Source organism: Kogia breviceps, chromosome 13 (assembly GCF_026419965.1).
Source record: "Kogia breviceps isolate mKogBre1 chromosome 13, mKogBre1 haplotype 1, whole genome shotgun sequence".
NCBI lineage: Eukaryota > Metazoa > Chordata > Mammalia > Artiodactyla > Physeteridae > Kogia > Kogia breviceps.
In genome coordinates this window covers 66,464,864-66,491,874 of record NC_081322.1, presented here as the reverse complement: position 1 = coordinate 66,491,874, position 27,011 = coordinate 66,464,864, and the positions used below count along the sequence as shown (strand labels likewise).

General features: G+C 40.5%; 1 protein-coding gene across 1 annotated transcript; it reads left to right on the top strand.

Moving 5' to 3' along the window:
* The first annotated feature begins 9,690 nt into the window (after positions 1-9,690).
* Positions 9,691-26,232, top strand: PERP (p53 apoptosis effector related to PMP22). The gene is made up of 3 exons (XM_059083420.2): positions 9,691-10,229; positions 20,611-20,751; positions 24,736-26,232. Exons 1-3 carry the CDS (start codon positions 10,040-10,042, stop codon positions 24,960-24,962), a joined length of 558 nt encoding a protein of 185 aa, XP_058939403.1. The 5' UTR covers positions 9,691-10,039; the 3' UTR covers positions 24,963-26,232.
* The last annotated feature ends 779 nt before the right edge of the window (positions 26,233-27,011 follow it).

The window sequence follows — 27,011 nt, the reverse complement described above, 5'->3', positions numbered from 1 at the left end:
GGACGGCTGTAAATCTTACAAGAAACAACCAGCAAACAACACTGGAAGGGCAGGGGTCTTTGGGCACCGAATACGAATTCAGATAAGGGAGAGGTTACTCCTTCTCCATGTCTTCTGCTCTGAGTAGCAGTTACCCTAATTTCAGTGCTATGCATAATCTTAATTTTAAATCACTGAGAAATACAAATGTCCAATATACATGTACCAACTCACTTAAAATAAGCTGAAAATCAAATCGAGGAGATGCCTATTTTTTTTCCCTTATCAGACTGGCAAAAATGGTATTTATAAAACATGAGGTTGGCAAGCATTTGTCAGAACTCCGTGTGCTTTTAGTGGAAATAAAAATGGGTGCCACCATTTGGGAGGACAATTTGTTAATATCAGTCAGTTTGCAATGTCATCTTTGATCCATTATTTCCACTGAGAGAGATTTAGCCCAAGGAAATATTGCAGAAATACACAAGGGGATGTTTGCTGTGGCAGAAAGCTGGTAACAACCTAAATACCCATCAATAGGAGAATGGTTGACTTAACTTTGGTTACTTTACACCACAGAATTATGATGCATAATGAAAAGTGAATAAGGTAAAACAGTGTCTGCAAGTATCGAAAAAATTGTGGCACAAGCCAAGCTTTATGAACATGTCACACCACTTCCTATTTTTATCTCTAACCATATGATGATCCAATTTATTTGGTGGTTATATTTCCTGAAATTAAGAGTGATGGAGGACTCCCCTGGTGGTGCAGTGGTTAAGAATCCACCTGCGAATGCAGGGGACACGGGTTCGAGCCCTGGTCTGGGAAGATGCCACATGCCGCGGAGCAACTAAGCCTGTGTGCCACAACTACTGAGGCCACATGCCACAACTGTGGAAGCCCACGCACCTAGAGCCTGTGCTCTGCAACAAGAGAAGCCACCACAGTGAGAAGTCTGTGCACTGCAAGGAAGAATAACACCCCCTCGCCACAACTAGAGGAAAAAAGAGAATAATGGAGGCTGGTAGATTAAGTTGTCATTGTAGGAATACAGAACAGTATAAACCTTCCCTTGGAGGTTTTTAAGGTCAGTTTGGGAGATGACATGGACACCTGTGTAGAGGCAGCAACCAAGAAAAAGGGGGCTCTGAAAAGTCATTATGGGCTGGGCTGAGGTGACCTCACATAGTGGGTCAAACGAAAGCAGGAAAGAACTCACAGAAAACTCCAAATAAAACAAAATGTCCGTTTCAGAAACAGAGTGAAATGTGGAAATTTTAAATATAAAAAGTCTTCTAAACATTGACGGTCCCTTCAATTTGTTAAAGTAACAAGTTTGTGTAATTTTTAATACAACTCTGATATGCCTTCAGTTTGCTAAAGAAGCAAGTCTGTGTGATTTTTAATAAAACCTTACTCAGCCTAGGTCTGTGCTTTCTCATCCTCTTCCCTATCTTGCAAGTGTATTTTTTAAAAGTGCATTTTGAGAGCATGTATTACACATTTAGGTCTTAGCTGAATATTTATTGGAAAATTTCCAGACTGACCTGCATTTTAGTGATCTCCCAGGAGCACAATAATCTCCTTTGTACTGGGGGGGTGGGGGAAGCGGGGGGAGGGAGAAGGAGGGAGGGAGGGAGAGAGAGAGAGAGAGCGTGAGAGCAAGCATACAGTCGAATTGGTTTGGAGAGATAACTAGAGTCTTAAAAAATATACTGACAACTGGCTAAGCTCTACAGATTTCAAATGTATGCCTATGCACACGAAAACTGCGTTTCAGGAGTTAATTGTGCAGGCTCTGCGGCGAAATGTCTGGGCTTGATGCCCAGCTCTGCCACTTACTGTGTTATCTGGGGAAAGTCATTAACCTCTCTGTGCCTCAGTTTCCTCATCTGTAGAAGAAGTGATAGTTGTACATTGCTCATGATATTGTGAGGATAAGAGAAATGAATGGGTCTTTAAAACGGGGACTGGCACATAGTAAGTGCTAGAGAAGGGTTAGATTCTATTATTATTATTTACACAGTGGTACTGAGGTGTCTTAGACTAAGAAGGTTGGTCTGGCCTTGTCCTAGCTCTAACAGCAAGCTGCCGAGCAATCTTTTTGCTTTTTAATTTATTTATTTTCTTTTTAATTTTTTAATTTTTAATCAAGCAAACAAACAGAAAAACCAAACAATCAGGTAATTAAACATCAAAAGATTACTGCTAATTAAAGGAAAACCAGACATCTCAAGTTAATGAATTTAGTGCTTTTCTGTGTATGGGGAGAGTCTAGGCCTAATGAAATCATTCCTCTGATGTTCACCTTAACTATCTAGGGCCACTATCCCGTTTTTCTCTATCTTGAATCCTCTCAGGGTGCACTTTGGGTGAGGGTGGCTTCAGTGGCTGATGGGGTCATGGCAGCAACATCCTTTGTTTACTGTTGTGGCTCCTCCCCTACCTCTTTGTAACAGTCCCTCAGAGCTATCTTAGAGGCTGTACCTCAGGCTTACGGCCTCAGTAATGCCCCAAGTAAAACATAATTCTCAGCTTTTAGGTTATGCATATTTTTTTCAGTCGACACTGGATACCTAAATACATTTTTCAAATTGGAAGATAAATTATTGATTTTAGGGTTTTCATATTTAATTTTATATGAGGAAAATGATTGATATTGGAATTTTCATTTTCTTATTAGGAAAATTATTTACCAAGCAATATAGAGGCACTGAAAAATCTAAAGTATTTTTGGAACAGTTTCAGATTTACAGAAAAATTGCAACAGTACAGAGTTCCCATAAACCCCTACCGATTTCCTCTGTTATTAACATTTTACATCACTATGGTACGCCTGTTACATTTAATGAATCAATATGGATAGAGTGTATTAACTAAAATTATAGAATCATCCTGAAAATCCTACCATGTGACTATTAGTTGCTCTTTGGTCATTTAGTCGATTTTGTCTTGCAAATGCTATACTGAATAACAATGTCCTTCTGCCATCTACTGTTCTGAATAATTTTTTTTTCAATTTGATTCTTAGAATTTTTTCATTTATCTATACTTTCATAGCCTTTTAGAGCTATACGTTTCCCTACAGTTCATTTTTTTAACCATCTCAATAAATAAGTGAATTTATTGAGGCTCAGAGAGACCAAGGCTCACAGGTAGCTATTGACATAGCCATTCATCCATTCATGTATTCATCAAACAATTACTTAACACCTGTATTAGAAAAGGTGCTGGGGATACAAGGCAAATAGGAGAATGGTCACTTTCCTCAAGAGACTCACTGCCTAATGGGGACAAGAAAAAGATGATTATAAAACAATGTGATTATGACATATGCTTCCAGTCTTCTGGGAGCACAGGGAAGGAACACATAGTTACCTTAGATCGGAGGCGGGAAGGTAGGGAATATGCCAAGATTCAGGGCCATCTTGTTGGAAGACATGTGGTCTGAAGCTGATCTTAAAAGATCAGCAGGAACTAAATGGGTGAACAGGTGGGGACTGGGAAGAGAGGAATTCCAGAAATAACATCAGAAAGAAAGGCAAAGATAGTATACTGTATGTGAGAAATTTTTAAAAAGAGCAGAAAGTGTAAACTAAGCAGAGGTGACAGATGAAGCTGGAGAGGCTCACAGGGGTCAGACCGTGGAGGAATCTGTGTGTGCCTTTTGGAAATCTCATTCTTGATCACAGAGGTGACAGAGGAGCAGTGAAGGGAGCCTGGAGGAGTGTCAGGGTCAGGTTCACATTTAGCTGCATCATGTAGGTAGTCCTGTGGAAGATGGATTAGGGAGGGTGGGCGGTGTCCAGAGCTGGAAACAGGGAGGGCAGTGAGGAGGCAGCATGGCAGGAAAGACAAATGAAACAGAGCAGGAGGAACAGGGATGGAGCAGAGAGTCTGCCCTGTAGAAATATTGGGGAGGTAAAGTAGGTGACCAAGCTTTCAATGCTGCATGTATATTGGATATACAAGAAAGAGTCAAGGATGATCTTGGAGTTTTAAGTTTGGTGACCAAGGTGATGGAGCTACTACAGAAAGAAGCTAATGATTTAGGGAAGAGAGGGCCATTTGAACTCTACACGGGTTGAGGTTAAATTGTCTGAGGGAGAATCCAGGTGGTACCATCTTGCTAGAAGTTGGTCTAAAGGTTTGAAGCACAGAGAAAAAGTGTGGACTGGAGATATGTGTTTTCAAGTCATGAGTATGCAGGTAGGGGTTGAAATCATGAAAGTGGATGATGTAACTCAAAGCAAATGTGTAGAAGGAACAGAAGAGTGGTGCAAGGAAAGAAGCCCAGAGAACCCAACCCTGGATGAAGTCAGGGGGCAGAGGAAGGCTAGCACATTAAGGAGACAGGAAAGGAGTGGGGTTCAATGGGGTTCAAAGCCCCATTTCCAACCGATTCAATGCCGAGCATAACTAATTTCACAGACTATTAACACCAGACAAGGTTACTCTGTAATTGTGGTAGAACAAGACAAAAACAAGACCACTCCATAATTAGATTTGAATGCAGAAAAACCAAAAACACCATGCAATTCTTCCTGACATAATGTAACTCAGAACAAAACACCCACTGCCTTGAATCCTCTTCAAAATCACCCAATAGAAGCCTAAATCTTATTACTAGCCCCCCAACACCCTCTCACTGAGACATGCGCACGGTGTATAACCTCCCTAGCTGCAGTGAGTCAGTAAATCTAACCTTATTTGTCTATCAGTGTATTCCTGGTGGTCTTTGGCACTGGAATTCAACATCTTTATAGAAGCCAAGAGAGTAGAAAGCTTCATGGAGATATTAAAGTATCTAGTGCCACCAAGAGGCCAGTGATATCCACAGAATTTGGCAAATAGCTTACTGGTGACCTTTGGGAGAGCAGTTTTAGTAGGATATTGGGAGTAGATGCAGTGGTGTGCTCTTACTAGCTTGAGACAGATGATTATATATATTCTTCCTAACTGTGTTCAGTGACATCAAATTGGTAGCTGGAAATCAGCCATGGGAGAGTAGCTACCGCATAGAAATTGGCAAATACTATATATCAATGATTTTTTTTTTTTCTTCAGAGAGTTGGTGGTTAAACTTTGGCCATCACATCACTAAGTAGAAGGGAAATTACAGTTGGCTGAGGAAGGAAAATGGAGAGAGAGAAAGTAGCGATAATTAAAAGGTTGCATAAGCCAGCGAGAAGAGATTGGATGAGGATTAGAGGGGAAATACAGGGTCAGCAAGAACCAGAACTCAGACTATCTGATTTTCTGTTCAGTGCTTGTTTGACTATCACCTCTTTACCGCACTGCTGTCGACTTGGTTTACTAGTGAGAATGTGACAGCTTACACGGGGGTCATTTCGCTACAGCTTGGGAGAGAAATGGCAGCGGTTTGGATGTTTTTGAGGGCAAGGAGAGGAGAGAAAGAAGGAAACTTCTGGAGGAATATCTCCCAAACTCTAATGAGTGGCTGTTATAAACAGTACTGTCTCTGGTGTCAAACTGGGTGGCGTGTGGCTTTGCCACTCAGGGACTGTGTGGTCTTGAGCAAGCTGCTTAACTTCTTTTTTTTACTCTTTTTTTTTTTTTTTTTTTTTGGCGGGGGGTGGGGTACGCGGGCCTCTCACCGCTGTGGCCTCTCCCGTTGCGGAGCACAGGCTCCGGACGCGCAGGCTCAGCGGCCATGGCTCACGGGCCCAGCCGCTCCGCGGCATGTGGGATCTTCCCGGACCGGGGCACGAACCCGTGTCCCCTGCATCGGCAGGCGGACTCCCAACCGCTGCGCCACCAGGGAAGCCCGCTGCTTAACTTCTTTGTGCCCCAGTCTTCTCATCTATATGCAGGCGATAGTGGTACACACCTCATAGGGTGGGTGTGAAACACTTGCTGGCACATAGCAAACTCCCAGCAAATGTGAGGTAGCTATTATTATTACTGTTACTTTTTCGGGACAAGAGGGTAAACCAATTAAAATTTTTCACTTTAAAATGATATATTGGGCTTCCCTGGTGGCGCAGTGGTTGAGAGTCCGCCTGCCGATGCAGGGGACACGGGTTCGTGCCCCGGTCCGGGAAGATCCCACATGCCGCGGAGCGGCTGAGCCCGTGAGCCATGGCCGCCGAGCCTGCGCGTCCGGAGCCTGTGCTCTGCAACGGGAGAGGCTACAACAGTGAGAGGCCCGCATACCGCAAAAAAAAAAAAAAAAAAAAAAAAAAACCAGATATATTTATGTATTTTTTGTTTATAACACTCATTGCTTTTATAAAAGTTAAAACCCCAAGATTTTTATAAAGATTTTTATAAGTTTTTTATAATAATCTTTTATAAAAAATATTTTATAAAAGTTAAAACCCCCCAAACCCCCAGATTTTTAAAAAGAGAAACTTTTTTCAGGAACAATTTACGTTGTTGAGTGTTCTGCAATCCATATATTATCCAGTAGGGGGCGCTATTTAACCGTCTACTATCCACTATAATCCATCATTTCAGGAATATGGCTGGATGAATGATTGCATTGTCTATGGTAGTGATTTACTGTTAATATTCATATATAGAATTTGCCCCTTACAAACATGAAAAGCCCCATTTCCAACCTTATTAAAATGGAAAACCTATGTGAAAATCATCATCATCATCATCACCAACACTTTTGTTGTAGCTTACTATGTGTGGGCATTATCCTGAGCATTTTACATACATTAGCTCTTTTGATACTTATAACAATGCTGTGGGGTGGGCACCATCCATTCTATAGATGAGGAGACTGAGGCACAGAGAAGGTGAGTGGCCCAACGTCACACAGCTAGTATGCGAAATGATCTGAACCTGAGCTATCTGGTTCCACAGTCTGGGAATCATGTGTGAGGTACGTTATTGTTGGAACCCAACCAGGGTCAGTTTGGGTCTCTTCCAGAAATTCTGAAGAGTTACTTTCCTTGCTTTCACTTCAGCATTAATGAGCTCTATTCCTCAAATCTACTGAAACAAGACAAAGAAATCATATCTAGTCCAAAATTATCTCAAGATGTTAAGACACCAGTGAAACTCTCAATTTGTTTGAAATCACTTTGCCCGTGATCAGTACTTTATTTGATTTGTAAGAATATGATTTTTCATCACAAATATATTATACAGCTAATAAAACAAATATTTTCATTACTTTTGAAAACTGAGAGCATTTTCTTCACACAGTCTACACCATATGCATGTAACTCTCGACAGAATACCCCCTCGTGCTACTTTAAAAAAAAAATTAATTAATTAATTTTGGGGGCTGCGTTGGGTCTTCGTTGCTGCACGCGGGCTTTCTCTAGTTGCAGGCAGCAGGGGCAACTTTCTGTTGCTGTGCATGGGCTTCTCACTGCGGTGGCTTCTCTTGTTGCGGAGAATGGGCTCTAGGCACGCAGGCTTCAGTAGTTGCAGCACGTGAGCTCAGTAGTTGTGGCTCACGGGCTCTGGAGCACAGGCTCAGTAGTTGTGGTGCACGGGCTTAATTGGTCCGCAGCATGTGGGATCTTCCCGGACCAGTGATTGAACCCGTGTCCCCTGCATTGGCAGGCGGATTCCTAACCACTACACCACCAGGGAAGCCCCTTTGTGCTACTTTTTTTTTTTTTTTTTCTGTACGCGGGCCTCCCACTGCTGTGGCGTCTCCCGTTGCGGAGCACAGGCTCCGGACGCGCAGGCTCAGCGGCGATGGCTCACGGGCCCAGCCGCTCCGCGGCATGTGGGATCTTCCCGGACCGGGGCACGAACCTGTGTCCCCTGCATCGGCAGGCGGACTCTCAACCACTGCGCCACCAGGGAAGCCCTGTGCTACTTTTGAAAGTGAAAATTTTTGCCTTTAATGAAAATATGTGAAGCTGCTTTATGTAAAATGAAGGCTGGGGAAATTATTTCAGGTGGTTTTAGAAACTAACTTTCCCAGTAATTTTATTTTATTCGTCCTCAAAAATTGCCAGAGAACTGCATAACACAAAATACAGTATTTTGTTTCTATTGAGAATACCAAACTGAAATACAGGAGACTAAATTTTAAACACTGCTAAATATTTCCCACTTCTTTCATTTTAAATTAATGGAAAAAGTAAGGGATTCACATCTGAGAAATGCAAATCAAACTCACAGTGAGATATTTCCTTATACCTGTCAGAATGGCTATCAACAAAAAGACTGCAGATAACAAATGTTTGTGAGGATGTGCAGAAAAGGGAACCCTCCTACACTGTTGGTGGAAAAGTAAATTGGTGCAGCCACTACGGAAAACAGTATGGAGGTTCCTCAAAAAACTAAAACTAGAACTATCATATGAGCCAGCAATTCCACTCCTGGGAATATATCTGAAGAAAAGGAAAACACTAATTCAAAAAGATACATGCACCCCAATGTTCATTGCAGCATTATTTACAATATCCAAGATATGAAAGCAACGTAGTGTCCATCAACAGATGAATGAATAAAGATGTGGTGTGTGTGTATATATATGAATATTAAAAAAGAATGAAATTTTGCCATTTGTAACAACAGGGATGAACTTGGAGGGTATTATGCTTAGTGAAATAGGTCAGAGAAAGACAAAGACTGTATAACTTATATGTGGAATCTAAAAAATTAAAACGAATGAATAAAACAAAACAGAAAGACTCACAGATATAGAGAACCAACTAGTGGTTACCAGTGGGGAGAGGGAAGGGGGAGGGGCAAGATACGGGTAGTGGATTAAGAGGTACAAACTTCTATGTATAAAATAAATAAGCTACAAGGATATATTGTACGGCACAGGGAATATAGCCAATATTTTATAATAATTTTAAATGGCATATAATCTATAAAAATACTGAGTCACTATGTTGTACACCTGAAACTAACAGAATATTGTAAATCTTCAATTAAATAAAAAGGAAAAGTGATTCAGAATAAATCTTTGGAAGTACAAGGTAAGATATGACCCTCATTGGATATTCTTCATGCTTTGCCCAAGGCCATGGCCGTGTGGACACTGAGAACTTGTTTCTCCTCATTCCCCCTCCCATCCACACCTGAGGAGTCATGGTGGTGACAGAAGCAGGGCCAGGACACAGGAGGTGGGGCTTTAGGTGCTGGTTGCATGCTGACATGACATATGGTTTTTATTTGGAGAAACCTCAAAATAGGAAATGAAAAGGGTAGATGCAGCAGGTTCTAAATAGGTAAGAGATTTGTGGTAGGGACACTCGGACTATGGCAAAGAAGACCTGAATTTATCTGGAGAAGCCGGCTGAAGCGCTTCTAGGACGGACATGAGCATTTGTTAATTTCATTGTGTTCACGCATAAAATGTTTATTGTGTCCCCCTTTAGACCCAGACACAGTGCTGGGCACCAGGGATACACAGATTAATAAAACATGGCCTCTCTGTCAAGGAGTTGGCACCCGAGTGGGGAAGGTGGGGATGTAAGCAGTGAAAAGTCTGAAGCAGCCATGGTCCAAGGTACAAAGGTGGACCCCAGCAGGAATCGCCCAGCCCTGCCGGGGAGGCTCAGGGACCGGCTCCTGGGTTGGGTACACGCGCTTAGAGCGCGGCAATGACCCCTGTCCAATGTGAACACTCATCTCAAATGGCTCGAAACTTAAATATCGTATTGTTGAAAATCAGACCGTGATCCGACTTCAGGGGTTAAATATTTAATTGGTGATGCGCAGATTAAAATGTGTACACGTTGAAGCACTGAGAAGAAAAGCACTGGATGCGAGAGGACCAAGTGAGAGGAAAACGAGGCAGTGCGTCCCCGCGGCTCCAGGTCTCTCCCGGCTGAGTACGCTCACACACACCCAGTGTAACCCGAGCCCGGCCCCTCCTCCCCCGCGCGCTCCCGAGCGGGCCGGGCAGGTCAGGGCGGTGCGCTCTGAGTCACCGGAATCTAGGTGGGGCGGGCGCCTCGCCCCCGCGGCCAGCCCCGAGCCGCGTCCTCCAGGAGCCGCCTCTCCGCGGCCCCCTCCCTTTTGTCGCGCTGCCGGCGCTCGAGGGTCACTCTCCGCCGGCGTCCGAGCCCCACGCGCTCCTCTCCTCTCCACCACCACCGTCAAGATGCTGGCCTGCGGCCTGGCCTGCGAGCGCTGCAGGTGGATCCTGCCCCTGCTTTTGCTCAGCGCCATCATTTTTGACATCATCGCATTGGCCGGCAGCGTATGGCTGCAGGTGGACGGTGGCAGCGAGGAGTCCTCCCTGTGGCAGCGGTGTACCACAACGGACAACTGCAAGAGCCTCATGAGCTATGGTGAGTGCCGCCGCCTCCGCGAAGTCCTCCGGGCGGCTGCTGGGCGAGTGCTGGCGCCCTGGGAGTGCGGAAGTCGCCCTATGAGTGCGGAAGTCGCCCCATGAGAATGGACTAAACGGAGTCGAGAAGGGACTGAACAGCGTCGGGGGTAATGGGTGATTCAACAAAAATCTCTTTAGAGCCTAGGTTCATACATCCGACCCGAACAAAATAAAGCAGTAGCAGCTTTCAGTGGCCAAAACCAGGCTCGACACTGGAAGAAAATGGCCCTAGTTCAAACTACGTTTATTCGTAGGGTCTGTCGGTACAGCAAAAGATGATTTCAGCCATTTGAAAAGGGTTTGATGTGTAAATGTAATGAACAAAGTATATTTTCCTGGAGACCTACTGAAATTTCTTCCCATTCCGCCACCTATTTTATATTTTAAAATATGAAATATGCCTTATATTTTAAAATGTAAGTATTTAAAATGCGTACCTTCCCTAATGTTGCTGTATTATTCGTTTAACTTGAACTAAGTGAAAGCAGCTCTTCTTCCTTTAAAGAAGCCCTTTAAATCAAAGTTTCAGCAGTGACGATTTCAGTAGATACTGCAGTGTTTAATGCTTCAAGCTAGTTCTTGTTAGAGGGAGTGTCTTTTTGGCTTAGGCCTGGCGTTGCTGTTTAGAAAACTTTATTTTAACCTGATGTGAAATCTAAAAAGCAAACACATCTTCTGCACCAGCGAGATGAAGCAGAGTTGACAATTTAATATATTGCAGATAGAGTATTTTATTTTTCCAGCATGGAGGAAGCCTCGGGGACTACCTGTTATTATTACGCGGTACTGGAGAGGAGCTTGCTCTGGGCCGGTACCACCCCCTGCTTTCTCGTAGATGGGAAGAACAGCCGGGGTCTATAGTGATTAGCATTGTGTGAGGGGGTCCGGGAGAGGAGGGTTTAAGTATGAGAATAATCATAAGCTTAAAGCCAACTAATACCGAATGGAGCCTTACCAACTGAGTTTAATAGTTTCAAACTGAGAAAGAAGGCTACCCTGCTTTTTTTCCCTATTCTCTGTCAGGATCTTTGACTTGCCCCGCACCTCCAAAGTGGCCCAGGGCTTCAAACCAAACTCTGTTTATTTCTGGGCCCTGTATCAGGGGCTTGGTGCTTTATCTTATCTACTGTGGAATTAGTTGGAAGTTCTTCCCAAAAATGTACCCCTCAAAGGAGGCATGGTTCTCCTTAGCAGGTAATAAAACGTGAAGACTCACTGGAATTCCTACTTTCCTTAAAGTCTGTGTTTTTCCTCTCTTAAAGCACAAACAACACACCTGCCAGGGTTTGTATTACCCCAAGTCTTTTAGGTTTTCGAAGGGAATTAATTTCTTTGAAATAATATGTCTCTATCTTCTGGTTAAAATGCAACAGAGTTCAGTATCTTGTAGGGGATTTAATAGACTTGCTTAAAACAGGTGTGTTTTTAAACAGACTTTGAATCGTATCTCACTGCAAAGACTAATACAGACCCAAAGAATATTCAGCGATCCTGGGCATATGAATTAAGAAGGTTAGTGTGCCGCGGGGAGAAGGGTGCAGGCAGAGCCTAGATCAGCACTATTGCTGGGACATGATCTGGCCTGCACAGCTCTGGCTGTGACCACAGCCCTCTTGTGAAAAACGCACAATGCAGTTTTTATTTTTCTTGATTTGCAGGATGAACTCACCTTCCTAGGGTGTGGCTCTTCTAACCTCAGGCTGATAGAATGCTTTGATATAGAAGGGAGTAAGCAGGTTTTGGTTCTGTTTTCTAATTTTTTAATTAGACAGGAGTCTAAAGCATTAACTTTTTTTAATTGTAGAGAAAAGATGGATCCAGTGTACAGTTGATGTTTCAATTTGATATAGAAATTGGTCTTTAGAAAAGTGCGGTTTTCCAAGTGAGTCTTGAGGAATCTAGTACTGCCTTTGTGATGCAGCAAGACTGATTTTCATAAGTGGTCGATGGCTTTCACATTCCAATTTGGTTATTCCGGTGACCTTTGCAAAGATGATCAAGTGCCAAGAATGTGTTAGACACGCCTTTTGCTCAAGCCCTAGAATCAAATCATGAATCTAGCACCCACTGTCATTAGGTGACCTTGGGAAGAAGAAAACAGCTATGAATTCACCAGGAGAGGTCCATCCCAGGCTATTGAAGTCAAAGATGAGTTGGAGTGATTATTATTATACTTCCACTCCGTCTCCTGCCATGGACTGTTGGCTAGTTTTGCCTCACAGGTGTAGAAATTGTGTATTCCTATCCCATAGGTTGATTACCTAGGCATCTCTGAACTTTTGAGATTTTCAGATAGCGTCAGTTAGGCCTTGCCAAAAACAATATATTCACATGAGGTCATATTTTATCTAAAATACAGTAAGCAGTTTACACATACTCCCACGTATGTACAAACACAACAAGGAATAAGGTTGATGGCTCTAATTAAAATGCTATCTCAATATTGAGAATTAAATGTGTACACCCAGTTTTTTTTTTTTTTTTTTTTTTTTTTCCGGTACGCGGGCCTCTCACTGTTGTGGCCTCTCCCGTTGCGGAGCACAGGCTCCGGACACGCAGGCTCAGTGGCCATGGCTCACGGACCCAGCCGCTCCGCGGCATGTGGGATCTTCCCGGACCGGGGCATGAACCCGTGTCCCCTGCATCGGCAGGCGGACTCTCAACCACTGCGCCACCAGGGAAGCCCTGTATATCCACTTTAAAAAAAATTCTTGCTATGTGCTAGAAAATAAACCTTGTGATTTACCACTATAAACTACAGTATTAAGAAAGTATACCTGTTTATTACAGTGCTTCACTATCTTTTATTTGCTGACATTTATAACAATATGTTCATTTTGCTGGCAGGTATCAGCAATAATACTAAATAATAGAGACTTTTTAAATAAAGGTAAATAGTTCCATAGAATTATGTAAAAAGCAGAATGTTATATTCTTCACTGTCATTAACATTTTTTAAAAGAATTTCAGATTACCATATCACCTCATTTTTCCTCATCAATGAATCAAATTAAACACTGAATATTTTCTTTTACATAACAGCAACAACTAAATAAATACAAAGTCTTGTTTGAATTTTTTAAAAAGTCATGGTTTCTAGTCCTCAAAATTGGAAAAGAAAAATCTAGATTTAAACATTGAAATGATCATTCAAATTTCATGTATAAAGAAAATGCAAAGTTAGGACTTCCCTGGTGGCACAGTGGTTAAGAGTCCACCTGCCAATGCAAGGGACACGGGTTCGAGCCCTGGTCTGGGAAGATCCCACATGCTGCGGAGCAACTAAGCCCGTGGGTCACGACTACTGAAGGCTGCGTGCCTTGAGCCCATGCTCCGCAACAAGAGAAGCCATGGCGATGCGAAGCCCGCGTACTGCATCTAGAGAGAAAGCCTGCACACAGCAACGAAGACCAACGCAGCCATAAATAAATAAATAAATAAATAAAATAAAATGCTAAATTAAATTTGAATCCATGTTCACAGATAGTATTTTTGCAGTCCTGGCACCTTCTTTTACAGTTTTAAGAAAGAGTACATCAGGAGGATATTTTCAGCATCAGAGATGTCGATTTCAAGTCCTAAGCAAGGTCTGACTTGTCAGCGTAGAGACTGAGACTAATAAAGATAAGTTTATGCATAAATTACAGGGACAGTTGAGATGAATTTATGCTCCAAGAATGATGGCAGGGAGTCAGTGTGGCAGCATTGGAGAGCCTTTGCCTTGGATCTGAACTCAGAAGCACAGAGCCTCATTTTTACCACAGATACCACATTGAATGTTTTTTACATGAAATCAGCCTTTGATAAGTCAAAGAATCAGGTTAGTATAGGAAATATTTTTAGATCATCTAGCCCTATGGTTCTTAAATGTACAAGAAATGAGAAAAATATCAATAAGTATGAAGTTAATAGTTTTACATTAGCCTAAATTCAACTTAAAGGATTTCATTTTGAGATTATGTTCTTGTGGCTTTTTTGCAGAGGGGCAGGGTCAGGTATTCAAATGCTCTTATTTTATGAAATTAGGCATTAGTAGATAGATTAATCTTTGCGGGCATGTGTTCACATTCGTACATAGTAAAACAAAAAGTTGGACACTCAATTGATTTTCATAATTAAAAAAATATATATGCTGATTTATAAAATCTGGACGTCTAGGAACCAGTGATCTTGACCAGTTTACTCCACATTTGCTGCGCTTAGCACTACCAGAGAGCCTCAATTCCTGATCTGTCTTTTCTCCTTGTAAATGGCCAGAGACTCCTAGACTATTAAAACTAGGAGAGATGAATCGTGCGCCTTACTCAAGCTTTCACCAGAGCCCACCTATCAGCATCGCCCGTGGCTGATCTGAGCTTCTTCCCTTTGTTCAGCAGCTTAACTCAATTTTCTCCACGATGCTATTTGTTTAAAAGTACCTATCTTACACTGACAAGGGTGAAATGTGCTTCTCTGTAAATTCTTCTTTTCAGCCTTCTTCCAACGGACAGATTTTCAAACATTTGAGGATAGATTCCAAATTTGCTGCTAGTTATCTTGTCTGAGTTAACACAGAATTTCCTGTATTTTCCCATCTTCCCGTGTAGGCTGGTTTCCCCACTCAGACTTTAAAAGAAGGCCATAAAGGGGTAAAGTTCCATAAAAACCAATGGGAAAGCGTTATCATCTGGCTCAGTTTCAGGGGAAAATGTAGAGCATGTAAAGAATCTCACACCTACTGTGGAATTTCTCCCCAGAGACCCGGCATCATTCTTCCTTTAAGCCATTCCTTTCCTGCCTTCCAAACCTTCTGCAGAATCATTCTTTCTGTGTCGAGTTTTTGGGAGGCTTTTCTGAGTCATCCTCCAGAGTTTTGCTACTCGTGTGTTACAGACCAGCAGCATCAGCATTATCTGGGAGGTTACTGGATACTCAGCATCTCAGGCCCCACCTACTGAATTGGAATCCGTATTTTAACAAGGTCCCCAGATGATTCGTAAGCACTTTTAAGTTTCAGAAGCACTGGCCTGTATTATTGCAGATCTCCTCATTGAATATGCAACAGTTTTTTTTAATATATCATCCACTCATGTTTATATTTATTTGTAGATAGCATCTTTTTTGGTTTTTGAACCTGGAGGATATATATATATATTTTTATTGGAGTATAATTGCTTTACAATGGTGTGTTTCTGCTTTATAACAAAGTGAATCAGCTATACATATACATATATCCCTATATCTCCTCCCTCTTTCATCTCTCTCCCACCCTCCCTATTCCACCCTCTAGGTGGTCGCAAGATAGCATCTTTCTCATTTTTTCAATTATGGTCTTGTCCAGTTTTCAGTTCTGCTTGTGTATGACATAAAGAACTTTATAGAAACAATAGGAAGGAATCTGACAAAATCTTGTATTCACTGGGTAGGGCTTTCTGTATTGTTCATAGATGAATCCTTTGCTCTGGAAAGGAACCATCCTCTAGTTGGGTGACAATTTGGAATCTGCAGGGCAGTGAGTAAGGGGCTAGGCCACAGACTGTTTTGGTCAATGTTTGGTGCCCACAATGTTTGGTGCTAAAACTACTGAAGAATGCAGCAAATCCATTAAAAGAAATACTAATTTGGGGTGAAAACGTAATGACAGTCTCCAAAATATCACCCACGATATAGCAGTAGTGCTTTCCTTGTCTTAAAATAAAAGTTTATTTATTTTTTTCTTTTCACAAACTTAACTTTGATTTATGGTTTCTAGCTTGATATTCAAGGTATTTATTTATTTTTACTTTTATTGCTCTTTTCTTATCAGTTGATCTGACTGGTCTTTTCCCAGCTGTATTTGCCTTGTAACATCATGTTTTAGTATATAATCTCTGGGAAAACGTATAGCATTTATCCCTAATACAAAAAACTTAAAAACATTTTTTAGAAAAAACTCAGAATTTCATTAGTAACCAGTGAATGGTTTCCATGTTGTTGACTTAATGTTGAATCTTTGCAAGCAATAGCAAAATCTGATAAGCCATTTATTACCTAAATGGATCTTTAATGAATCTTATCTAAAAGTGGATTTATAATGTTGCTGGTTTCTTTGATAACATAAATTTCTTCAAGTGGTACTTAGAAAATAAACTTAGGACAGAATAAATTTTATATATATATATGAAACACCAAATTTATCTTCCCTTAAGGAAACAAAACAAACAACATTCCTGCACAGAAACTGTTTACCTGGAGTGCAGCATGCTTTTGTGGTCTCAATTCAGAGAAAGATAATTGACAATGAGAATCCTTCCCCAATCCCCTAAACACACACACACACACACACACACACATTCTGCTTATTTGAATTTAATGATAGTATTTAATTGAATTTAATGATTGGCAGTAACCATGAAAAAAATCTATAGAAATGAGACTGTAATTGACAGTAGGTCACATACTGAAAGTTACATGCTCCTTTTTGGCAGTGCTGCAATCTGCTTTTATAAGGAGATTAATCATCTATCTTAGTTGTTCTCAGATTTTAGTATGGATGTAAGAAATACCAGTAAAATGCGGATTAGGAAAGGCAGAAATTTAGTGTATAAAATATTAATGAAGGACAGACTTGTCTTCAGAATAGATGAAGATGGACTGTTCAAAGAACTGAGGACCATCTGTTGATGTTGAATCATGAAAGAAGTAGCTTCAAGATAAGTTTTTAAAAATTGATGTTTTTCCATTGGGGCTGGTAAATAGGGTACAATTTAGACCAAGGTATAATATAAAAATATAAATACATAGTTCCCAAAGGGTTGGGTAAATTTATAGATATTAGACTCATTCTGGGTGATTAAGGGAGACCAAAGGCACTTAGCCTACAGATTTATCTTAAGTTTTCAAAATGTACGTCATGGAGAATTGCCATGTTGTTAGTCTACATGGCTGTTGGTTCCCTTCTCAGGCAGAATATTGGGCTGGGAGGACCCTGCTCCGACCTGGTAGGATCCATCTCATCATCTTACAACAAAATAGCCATTGACATGAGACAGCAGATTGCCTTCCTTGTTATCCATCAGTCAGGACCTTCAAAACTATGTCAACATTTGTATCTTAAATGATAGTTAAGTGAATCAATGTGGGTGTTTCCACTCTCAAGGAGCAGGTTTTACACGTTCTACTTCCAAGGCAGCCTTTCTCCAGACTGTTGCTTAACTTTCCATTTTGATTTTCTTTAGACTCAGCATTTTAAATAAGGAAGACGCTAATTGAGTTGATTTAACATAACATAGGAAAAGTTCTTAAAATGATCTGTTTATATTTACATTCACCTGTTGGTTTTAGGTTAGGTGAATTGGCTTACTATTTCTTTTATTTAATTCCTTTCAAGTACCTGAAACTAAATGTAAATTACACCTCAGCGGTAATGTCAGCAGAAGCAGTAATAGCAATAATCTAACTTTGTATTAATCTTCCTCAAACAAACAGGTAAAATGATTGATGTTACTCTTTATAGCAACATGATGCATAATTTATTTAGCTATACTTTAAAAACCTTAGTCTGTGATGGTCAAAGTTTGATTTCTAAATATGTTCCCTGTTAGGATGTTTCTCCTGTTTTTATTGAAAACTCACATTCTGCTATACAATTGATCTTCACTGTTTGCATTCCTCTCTATGCTTATACAGCTGTGTTGACTTTTCATTGAACAGTTTCAAACATGTGAACTCACCTTAAAAGGAAAACTCAGTGCCTGCTTATTGGAATTGAATGATTGTATTTAATTGAATTTAATGATTGGTAGTAGCCATGCAAAAATCTACAGACATGAGACTGTAATTGACAGTGGGTCACGTACTGAAAGTTACATGCTCCTTTTTGGCAATGTTGCAGCTATTTTCTCTCTTAGTTGTTCTCAAACTTTAGTATAAATGTAAGAAATACCAGTAAAATGCAGATTCCTTTCCAACTCTGATTCAGTATGCCTGGAGGGATGCATAGGAATCCATACTTTTTATAAGCACCACTGATGATTTTGAGTCAGTGGTTTATGGGCTAGGCTTCGAGATGGTCAGATCAATTAATGTTCTTTCCAAAGCATGGTCCCTTTTCTCTGGAAAGTTACCTTACTCGAAGGACAAGGCAAAAGAGAAAAGAGACTTGCTCAATCTCACATTTTGGCTTTATCCATGTCTATTTTAAAATAAAACATTTCTATTTTACCTTGGTCTTACTGATCTCGCAGGAAGAGCAAGACGTGGAGGAAAGTAATAAAAATTATAAACATAAAACTAGGCCCACTCAGGTACTGTCATGCCGCCATCCTGGCCAGTGCCACTAAGGGGTAACTTGTGTGAAAACATGGTATTTGAGCATGTAAAAAACATTGAGCACGTGTCATTTCCTTAATTACCTATTATACCCCAGTCATCCCTGAATCTAGATGAAGATTTGGAGGGAGTATGGAGGCTAGAGAAGGGAACGGGGGAGCTCAGCCGAGGTTTGCCTCTAACAGTTGAAGATGTAAACATGCAGCGGGGAACTGAGGAAGAGTCTTCATGTGACAGCGTAGAACCTTGAGAACGTCGGATAAAGTGAAAACTGGAGGTACTGGAGAAGGGCATAGGAATACATGAGGACAGTTTTGAACAGAGAGGGCTGGAGAATTAATAGCTCCATGACTTTTCACACAAGAGCTCTCCTCACAGTAATCTTGAAAGAAGGCATTTTAGCCTTGGTTAACAGATGAACAGAGTGGCTAATAGGTAACAGAGGCAGCGTATAAACGAGGGCAAGCTGGCTCCCAAGCCCTTGTTCTTTCTGCTAGTCTTTATCTTTGTCTAACATTGACCAGTCCAATGACCCCAAATTAAGTCAGGATATGTTTGCCAGCCAAGCTCGGTTAAAGCTGGAGTAACACCAGTGCCGAGGTACACGCAGCTCTCCTTTTCAAATGCAATAAAGAGAAATAGGTTAAGGGTGCATGTTCATCCATTAATGAATGAGTGGGTAAACATAACGTGGGCTGTCCAGACAATAGAATAATTACTGGTCATAAAAAGGAATGCACTCCTAATCCATGCTGCTCCAACATGGGTGAACCTTGAAAACATTATGCTAAGTGAAAGCGTAAGACAGTCACAAAGGCCACATAGTATATAATTCCGTTTATATGAAATGTCCAGAATAGGCACATTTATAGAGACAGAAAGTAGATCAGAAGCTGAAGGAAGGCGGGAGGAGGAGGGGACTGCTAACGGACATGGGGTTTCTTTTTGGGGTGATGAAACTTTTGGAATTGTAAGTGGTGGTGGTTGCACAACCCTGTGAATAGAGTGAAAACTACTGCATTGTACACTTTAAATGGATGAATTTTCTAGTATGTAAATTATATCTTAAAAAAAAAAAAAAGAGTCCTGGATTCAGACAGTCTGGAAATCAAACTTGGCTGCCAGCTGTGTGGCTACAGGCAGGTTATCTGGACTCTCAAAGGCTCAGTATAATCTCACTTGTCAGTTACTACCTCTAGAGAGAAGGTTGTGTGGGCAGAGATTTTACCGATCGGTGCAGTTTGAACAATAAGAATTATTGGCTGGAATCCTTAGCTTGGGAGTCATGGCTCTTCTCTTCCCACAGCGGCAGAGCAGAATGCCCCAGGGCCAGAGCCGCCCATGTAGATCTTCAAGCCTAGGGCTCAATGTCGCCTCATCCTTATTGTTTTTAGGGCCCATGTCAATCATTGAGAATTACTGTGCAATAAATTCTGAATACTTCACAAGTTAAAATTTAGGCAAAAATTTAGAAATGTTGTTTGCACCTAAACTTGTTATACAAAGCACAGCTAGCTACTTTACAATTAAATTGTTTTATTTTATATCTCTGCCTAGTCATAAGTACTATGAGTTTTCAATAATTATTTTTGCATGGGACCAAACCTTAATATGGAACAAAGATCCTTTTAAAGGTATTTGAAACAGTTCCTGAAGAGATTGTAATTTGGATTGTTCCATAGTAAAAATGTTGTTTACTGTGGTCATGTTCTAGTAGAACTTGAGTGACTCTTTTAAATATACCTGTTTATATGCCAGTTTATTAAATGAGATACAGTTTAATGTAGTTTACTTTTCATTTCGGAGGTATAAACATTTGCCCCAAATCGAGGGGATAAGGCATTACTGCATATCAGTATGTTAATGTCGTACCTATGAATTGCCTATTCTTCCCTTAAAATATGGAGATGCTTAAGTATTGTCTAAAGAAAAACTGTTCTTCTACCCAAATACAATTAGTAGAAAGAAAAAAAAAAAACCCATTGATGCTTTGATAAGTAACTTTTAAATTTGGCTTGTCTGTCTTACTAATTGCTGTTTCTTTCTTACAGGGTGGGGGAGGGCAGCTGCCGCCATGCTCATCTGTGGCTTCATCATCCTGGTGATCTGTTTCATCCTCTCTTTCTTTGCCCTCTGCGGATCCCAAATGCTTGTCTTCCTGAAAATGATTGGAGGCCTTCTGGCCCTGGCTGGTAAGACTGTGCTCCAGCAATCCTTTCTTCCTATCTGCAGGGGACATCAATATAATAATGTCCACGCCACAAAGAAGATCTCTGACAATACAGTTCCTGATCTGTTCTCGGAAATGTGTCACCAAAGGCAGAAGTAACAGAGGAGAGATATATTTTAAGAGCTGGATCCCTTTTATCCTCTTCCTGAGACGGCGTTCCATGCCCCCTACCCAACTGAGGAAGGTTGCCGCTCTACCTGCTGCTGTCTCTCTTAGATGACCCCATGTCCTTGACACCGCTGCCCCGAGGGACCAGGGCTGGAAGTGCAGTGTCTCCACAGTGGTCCCAGGCTGGCCTCCCATGAGCCCCATGCCTGAGGGGACTGGAATGTCCCTGAACCATTGCACTTGTTGAAGGCATTCTGCAGTCTTAGGATGTGGTGGGTCACAGATTTTCTGCAGTGGGATGGGGGATCTGGGAAGGGCCAGATCTGGAATTGCCTCTTTGCAGCTTAGAGCCAGGGTTGGGCAATGGGAAACTTAGTTATGCAGCTGGGTGGGGCTCGGAGAGAACATTTATTAAGGGAATCTAAGAACTAGGAATCTAGGAGCAAGAATCTAGAGGCAAGAATTATTTGAAATTTTAGGTGGGCACCTGGCAGTAGGCAGGACCCCAGCCACAGAGCTGGATTTAGATGCAAATCTGGATTTTTCTGAGGAGGGGAAAGAAGAAGAAGATGCTGATAAGGGCAAAGCGAGGTGGCCATAGTCCATTTCTCAAGCTACCAATTTAGGCTCATGGAACCAAAGCCGAAGTCCAGCCACAGACCTGGGGTATAAATACAAAGTGAGCATATGGTTTTGGAAACAAGTCAGAAGCCTTGTAACTAGAGGGGTCCATAGGATCAAGCCTGAGCCTGAGTGGGACCTCTGTACGCAGGGTTCCCTGAGTACAAAGAAGGTGATGGCAGGATCCAGGGCAGGATAAGTGAGGAGCAAAAAGGCCCTGGCTGGGAGGAAGGAGGTAGCCTCCAAGAACCATCCAGTGCGGGTCTAACCGTCCCCTGTACATTTAAACATGTCTCTTGATTCAAAATAAAGTTTACTCGAGTGTTCCTCAGGTTTCAAACTTTGCTTTTGGAATAATATTTTAGAATCAGAAATGGCTAGGAATCACAAAACATACGAAGAATCTTGTTGAATCTCACCTCCACTTTTATTTGGTGTTTTGTAGGTCAAATGTACAAGACCTTATCAAAGAAACAATGTGATGTAGCTTCCTATCACATGTCTTAGAAGACTAGGTAGAGGCCTATATAAATCACCATTATAAATAACACTATGACATTAACATTCATTGAAAAATCCTTTATGACCCATCAATTCCACTCCTAGGTATATATCCAAAAGAACCAAAAGCAGGGATTTGAATAGGTACTTGCACGTCCATGTTCATAGCAGCATTATTCACAATAGCCAAAAGGTGGAAACAACCCAAGTGTTCATCAGCAGACAAATATATAAACAAATGTAGTCTGTACATACAATGGAATATCATGCAGCCATAAAAAGGAATGAAATTTTGATGTGAGCTACAACATGGATGGACCTTGAAAACATTATGCTGAAAGAAATAAGGTAGATACAGAAGGATGAATATTTTATGATTTCACTTGTATGAAGTACCTGGAATAGGCAAATTCACAGAGACAGAAAGTCGATTAGAGGTTACCAGCAGCTGAGGGGAGGGGGTAATGGGTACATACTGTGGATGTTGAAAATGTTTTAGGTATGGATAGTGGTGATGATTACACATCATTGTGAATGTATTTAATGCCACTGAATCGAACACTTAGCAAATGGTTAAAATGATAAATATTATGTTGAGTATATTTTGCCAAAACTAAAAGAAATCCTAGTAAAACTCTTCTGTCCACCTTAACATTAAAACATTAAGATCTAGTAATTGCCATCTCTAGCTAACAGGGTTAGCAGGAGTTATTGTAAAAGAAACTCGTTCTGGTCAGTTTCGATAGATAAACAGCTGAGCTGTCCTGCTTAATCCCATGTTCTCATTTTACAATTTAATTCTCTTCTCCTTCAGAGTTGGACAAGTGGAATGGGAAATGTTTAATAGAAAAATAAAAAGCCAGAAATCTCAATACATTTTTAGTGGTAATAACGTTGAATAAGTCCTACTTGATTTTTAAGATATATTTCATAACAATTATTTTTAACTTGATGTATATTATTGGGTTAAAATCTGAATAATTGAACACCAATACAATTTAGATTCTGTAAAAATTGATCCAAACCATTACAAGAACTTTATGTGATGAACCAAAATGGGTAAGTAACAATGTTTAACATTTATTACTAGGCATATTAGAGAAAAATGCAGAGAAGTGTTCCTTTTGTGTAATACACAACGGTTTGCAGAAAATGACAAACGTAACCAGTGAGAGTTTGTTATTTAAACTAGACAGAAAGCGGGACCTCCCTCGTGGTCCAGTGGGTAAGACTATGCACTCCCAGTGGGGGCCCGGGTTTGATCCTTGGTGGGGGAACTAGATCCCACATGCATGCCGCAACTAAGAGTTCACATGTTGCAACTAAGAAGTCCACATGCCACAACTAAGAGTCCGCATGCCACAACTGAAAAAAAAAAGAAAGATTCTGCATGCCACAACTAAGACGTGGTGCAGCCTAAATAAATAAATAAATAAATATTTAAAAATAAATAAATAAAGTAGACAGGAACCAGAGAAATATTTAAGATCTGCACCAAGATTGCCCTTCATAAGTTGCCAAAGAAGAACATTTTAAGTTGGGAAATAGAAGCAACAAATCAAGATGTGGAAACATCTACAGCCTCTCTAGTAATTAAAAAAAAAAGAAAAAGAAAACTAGTTAAGGGTATATCTGTGGAGCTAGTAGAAAAAAATTCAGGTGAAAGAAAAGTGGTGGTGAGGACTATTCACTCCCTGACATACTCATGGGAGCACAGCCAGCTGATCCCTCTTTGTGAAGAGTAGCGTCTGAGTGTCACAGAGCTAAAATCTGCTTCTACTCAAAGTCATGGCAATGCACATACTAAATACTAGGTAAAAAATGCGTAGCATAGCATAGCATGTGTATACTCATTAGAGCTTTATAGAATTATGCATGTTCATTGAAAAAGACTACAAAGTAGATTTAATACATTCCTTTTCTTTTTAAGCGATGTAAATTGTTAATACATGATTAATCATAATTGTAATAATGTGACTCATATCAAAGAGTTTAGAAATTTTTTTGACATGTTTTCCTTCCCGTATCTTCCCTTTCACTTTTTAAAGCACTGTGGTTATTCCCCTCTTTTACTTCTATTCCCCCAGGCTGGAACGCTCTTCTTCCTGCCCTCCATCTCTTCATTTCTATTTATTCTTCAGATTCTCCCTTCCTCTGCAGGCTTTTCTGCTGATTCTCCCATTGATCATTTGCATCATTGATTCATTGTTTTATTTAGTCATTTATTTATTGAATGAATATTCCTCTGTCTGTGTCTGTGTGTGCATACACACAGACATATGCATATGTACATATATGTTTTATTTTGCTAACACTGATAATATTAACTTATGTTTGGCACAGGAAAAGCAAAGATGAAAAAGTAGGCTCTCCTCTACCCTCTTGCTTTCTATTGCACACCACAATTCAGCATGTTTTACTTTAGTATATTTAGTATATATATGCTTAAATAGGTACATGAATCTCTAATTTTCTGTCTGTATTTCATATACTCAGTATGCTACTCAGTGCCAGGTATCTCTGACACACAATATTCAGTCATCTTTTTTGGCTTATGATTAACTAGACTCCCCCAGCCCCTTTTATCAGCATTATTTAGGTGGATTTAATACTTATTTTAAGGCAAAAATGTTGTGGAAGCAGAAATAATCTGTTGTTACCATGCATTCATTAATTCATACATTCACACTTTGTATTTTATTTTCCTTCCTTTTAGCTGTGTTCCAGATCATCTGCCTGGTAATTTACCCTGTGAAGTACAACCAGGAGTTTATCTTTAATAGCAAGTCTGATGTCACTTACATCTATAGCTGGGCCTACGGCTTTGGGTGGGCGGCCACGATTATCCTGATTGGCTGTAGCTTCTTCTTCTGTTGCCTCCCCAACTATGTAGATGACCTGCTGGGCAATGCCAAACCCAGGTACTTCTACACATCTCCCTAAGGTGGGGAATGAGCTGAAGAACGTCACTGCTGCTGAGATGGATTCCAGAGAAAGAAACTGTTTCCCCCGGAACACTCTGAACCTATGGTTGGGGCAGCGTTCATATCATTAAACTATAGTCAAAGTGCTAAAATACTTTGGGAGAGAATATTTCTTAAATAGTTTTAGAATTTCATATTCATCTTTTATCTATGATTTGTAGAGTTAAACAAGACTTACTTCTTTTAACTAATGACCAAATTACTAATATGCCAGTGTTCCCTTTTATCTAGCCATGCCATTTATATTGCATTTGTAAAAGAATATGAGAATGAAACTAACCACATAATTTATAAGGTAAAAATGAGAAGGCTTCAAAGATTTGAGTAATCTGATCAGGTTTCTATTTTTCCCAGATGGAATGAACTGGGCCTATTAAGGACTAAGGAGAGAGGAAGATGTTGGTAAAAATTGCCAGTGACCAAATATTCTAAAAGAAATGCAAAAAATAAAAATTTTTTGAAGCCTTCAGCTATTTAAAGAAGCAAAATCGTTTCCTAAATGCATATCATTTGTGAGAATTTCTAATTAACATCATGAATAATTGATTTGGGGCTAAGCTTCCCAGTAACTTGATATGGCATCTAGGAAAGTATTCTTTCATGGCCAAAACCTGTTGCAGTAGTAAGACCTCCTTAAGTAGTGAAATCTTAAGATGAAATTTTTTCTTTTAAAGTGGTTTGTAGGGTTGGGGTGTGGTAAAGTGCTACTAATAATTCTGCGCTGCTTGGTGTCTGTATGTTCTAGACTAGGGTAGACTGGATTAAAAGATGGACTGGTCTAACTCGTCCTAACATCTAGGTAGGATTAGGTTGTTCAGTAAACCATTAGGAGGGCCATTCCCATCCCAAAAGTAACATTAAAACAGCCTAAAGAGAAGAAATGCCTTGACTTTTTCATCTTAGGCTTGACCAGGCTCTAATCATGTAGACACAGCTTCTGATAGATTGCAGCTGTAAGCAAAAACTCAAATATGGTTAAAAACCTGGTGTCCCTTGGTAAACAGATGAAAAATATCTGAGGTAAAACATGCAACAGGAGAATTCAGGGATGTAGGATTTCTCTGAACGGCAAATATGATATATCATATGGATTTTAAAAAAATATTTGTACTTATGTAATGAAAACCAATTCATTTTATGTATCAAATTATTATTTTGTAAGTTGTAAAAATAAGCAGTTGCAGTTTTCATTATGAATTTTTCCCAATAAACCAGGTGTTCTAATCTTGTTTCTAGTTTGCAGTTTTTTTGGTTTTGCTTCTTAGCCCCTGCTCCCCCCAAACCCCCCACCGCCAATCTGAGGAAGGGGATTTTTTTTGGTAACATAATTGCTTTACAATGTTCTGTTGGTTTCTGCTGTATAACAAAGTGAATCAGCTATACATATACATATATCTCCATATCCCCTCCCTCTTGCGTCTCCCTCCCACCCTCCCTATCCCACCCCTCTAGGTGGTCACAAAGCACTGAGCTGCTCTCCCTGTGCTATGCGGCTGCTTCCCACTAGCTATTTTATGTTTGGTAGTGTATATATGTCCATGCCACTCTCTCACTTCGTCCCAGCTTACCCTTCCCCCTCCCCAGGTCCTCAAGTCCATTCTTTACATCTGCATCTTTATTCCTGTCCTACCCCTAGGTTCTTCAGAACCATTTTTTTTTCTTAGATTCCATATATATGTGTTAGCATACGGTATTTGTTTTTCTCTTTCTGACTTACTTCACTCTGTATGACAGTCTCTAGGTCCATCCACTTCACTACAAATAACTCAGTTTTGCTCCTTTTTATGGCTGAGTAATATTCCATTGTATATATGTGCCACATCTTCTTTATCCATTCATCTGTCAACGGACACTTAGGTTGCATCCATGTCCTGGCTGTTGTAAATAGTGTTGCAATGAACATTGTGGTACATGACTCTTTTTGAATTATGGTTTTCATAGGGTCTATGCCCAGTAGTAGGATTGCTGGGTCGTATGGTAGTTCTATTTTTAGTTTTTTAAGGAACCT

What these genes read in the sequence shown, in the direction of transcription:
- PERP (XM_059083420.2), top strand. Translation starts at nt 10,040, where the DNA reads ATGCTGGCCTGCGGCCTGGCCTGCGAGCGCTGCAGGTGGATCCTGCCC. An exon ending in CAAGAGCCTCATGAGCTATG is followed by an intron (nt 10,230 to 20,610) that starts GTGAGTGCCGCC and finishes TCTTTCTTACAG; the next exon opens with GGTGGGGGAGGGCAGCTGCC. An exon ending in AGGCCTTCTGGCCCTGGCTG is followed by an intron (nt 20,752 to 24,735) that starts GTAAGACTGTGC and finishes CCTTCCTTTTAG; the next exon opens with CTGTGTTCCAGATCATCTGC.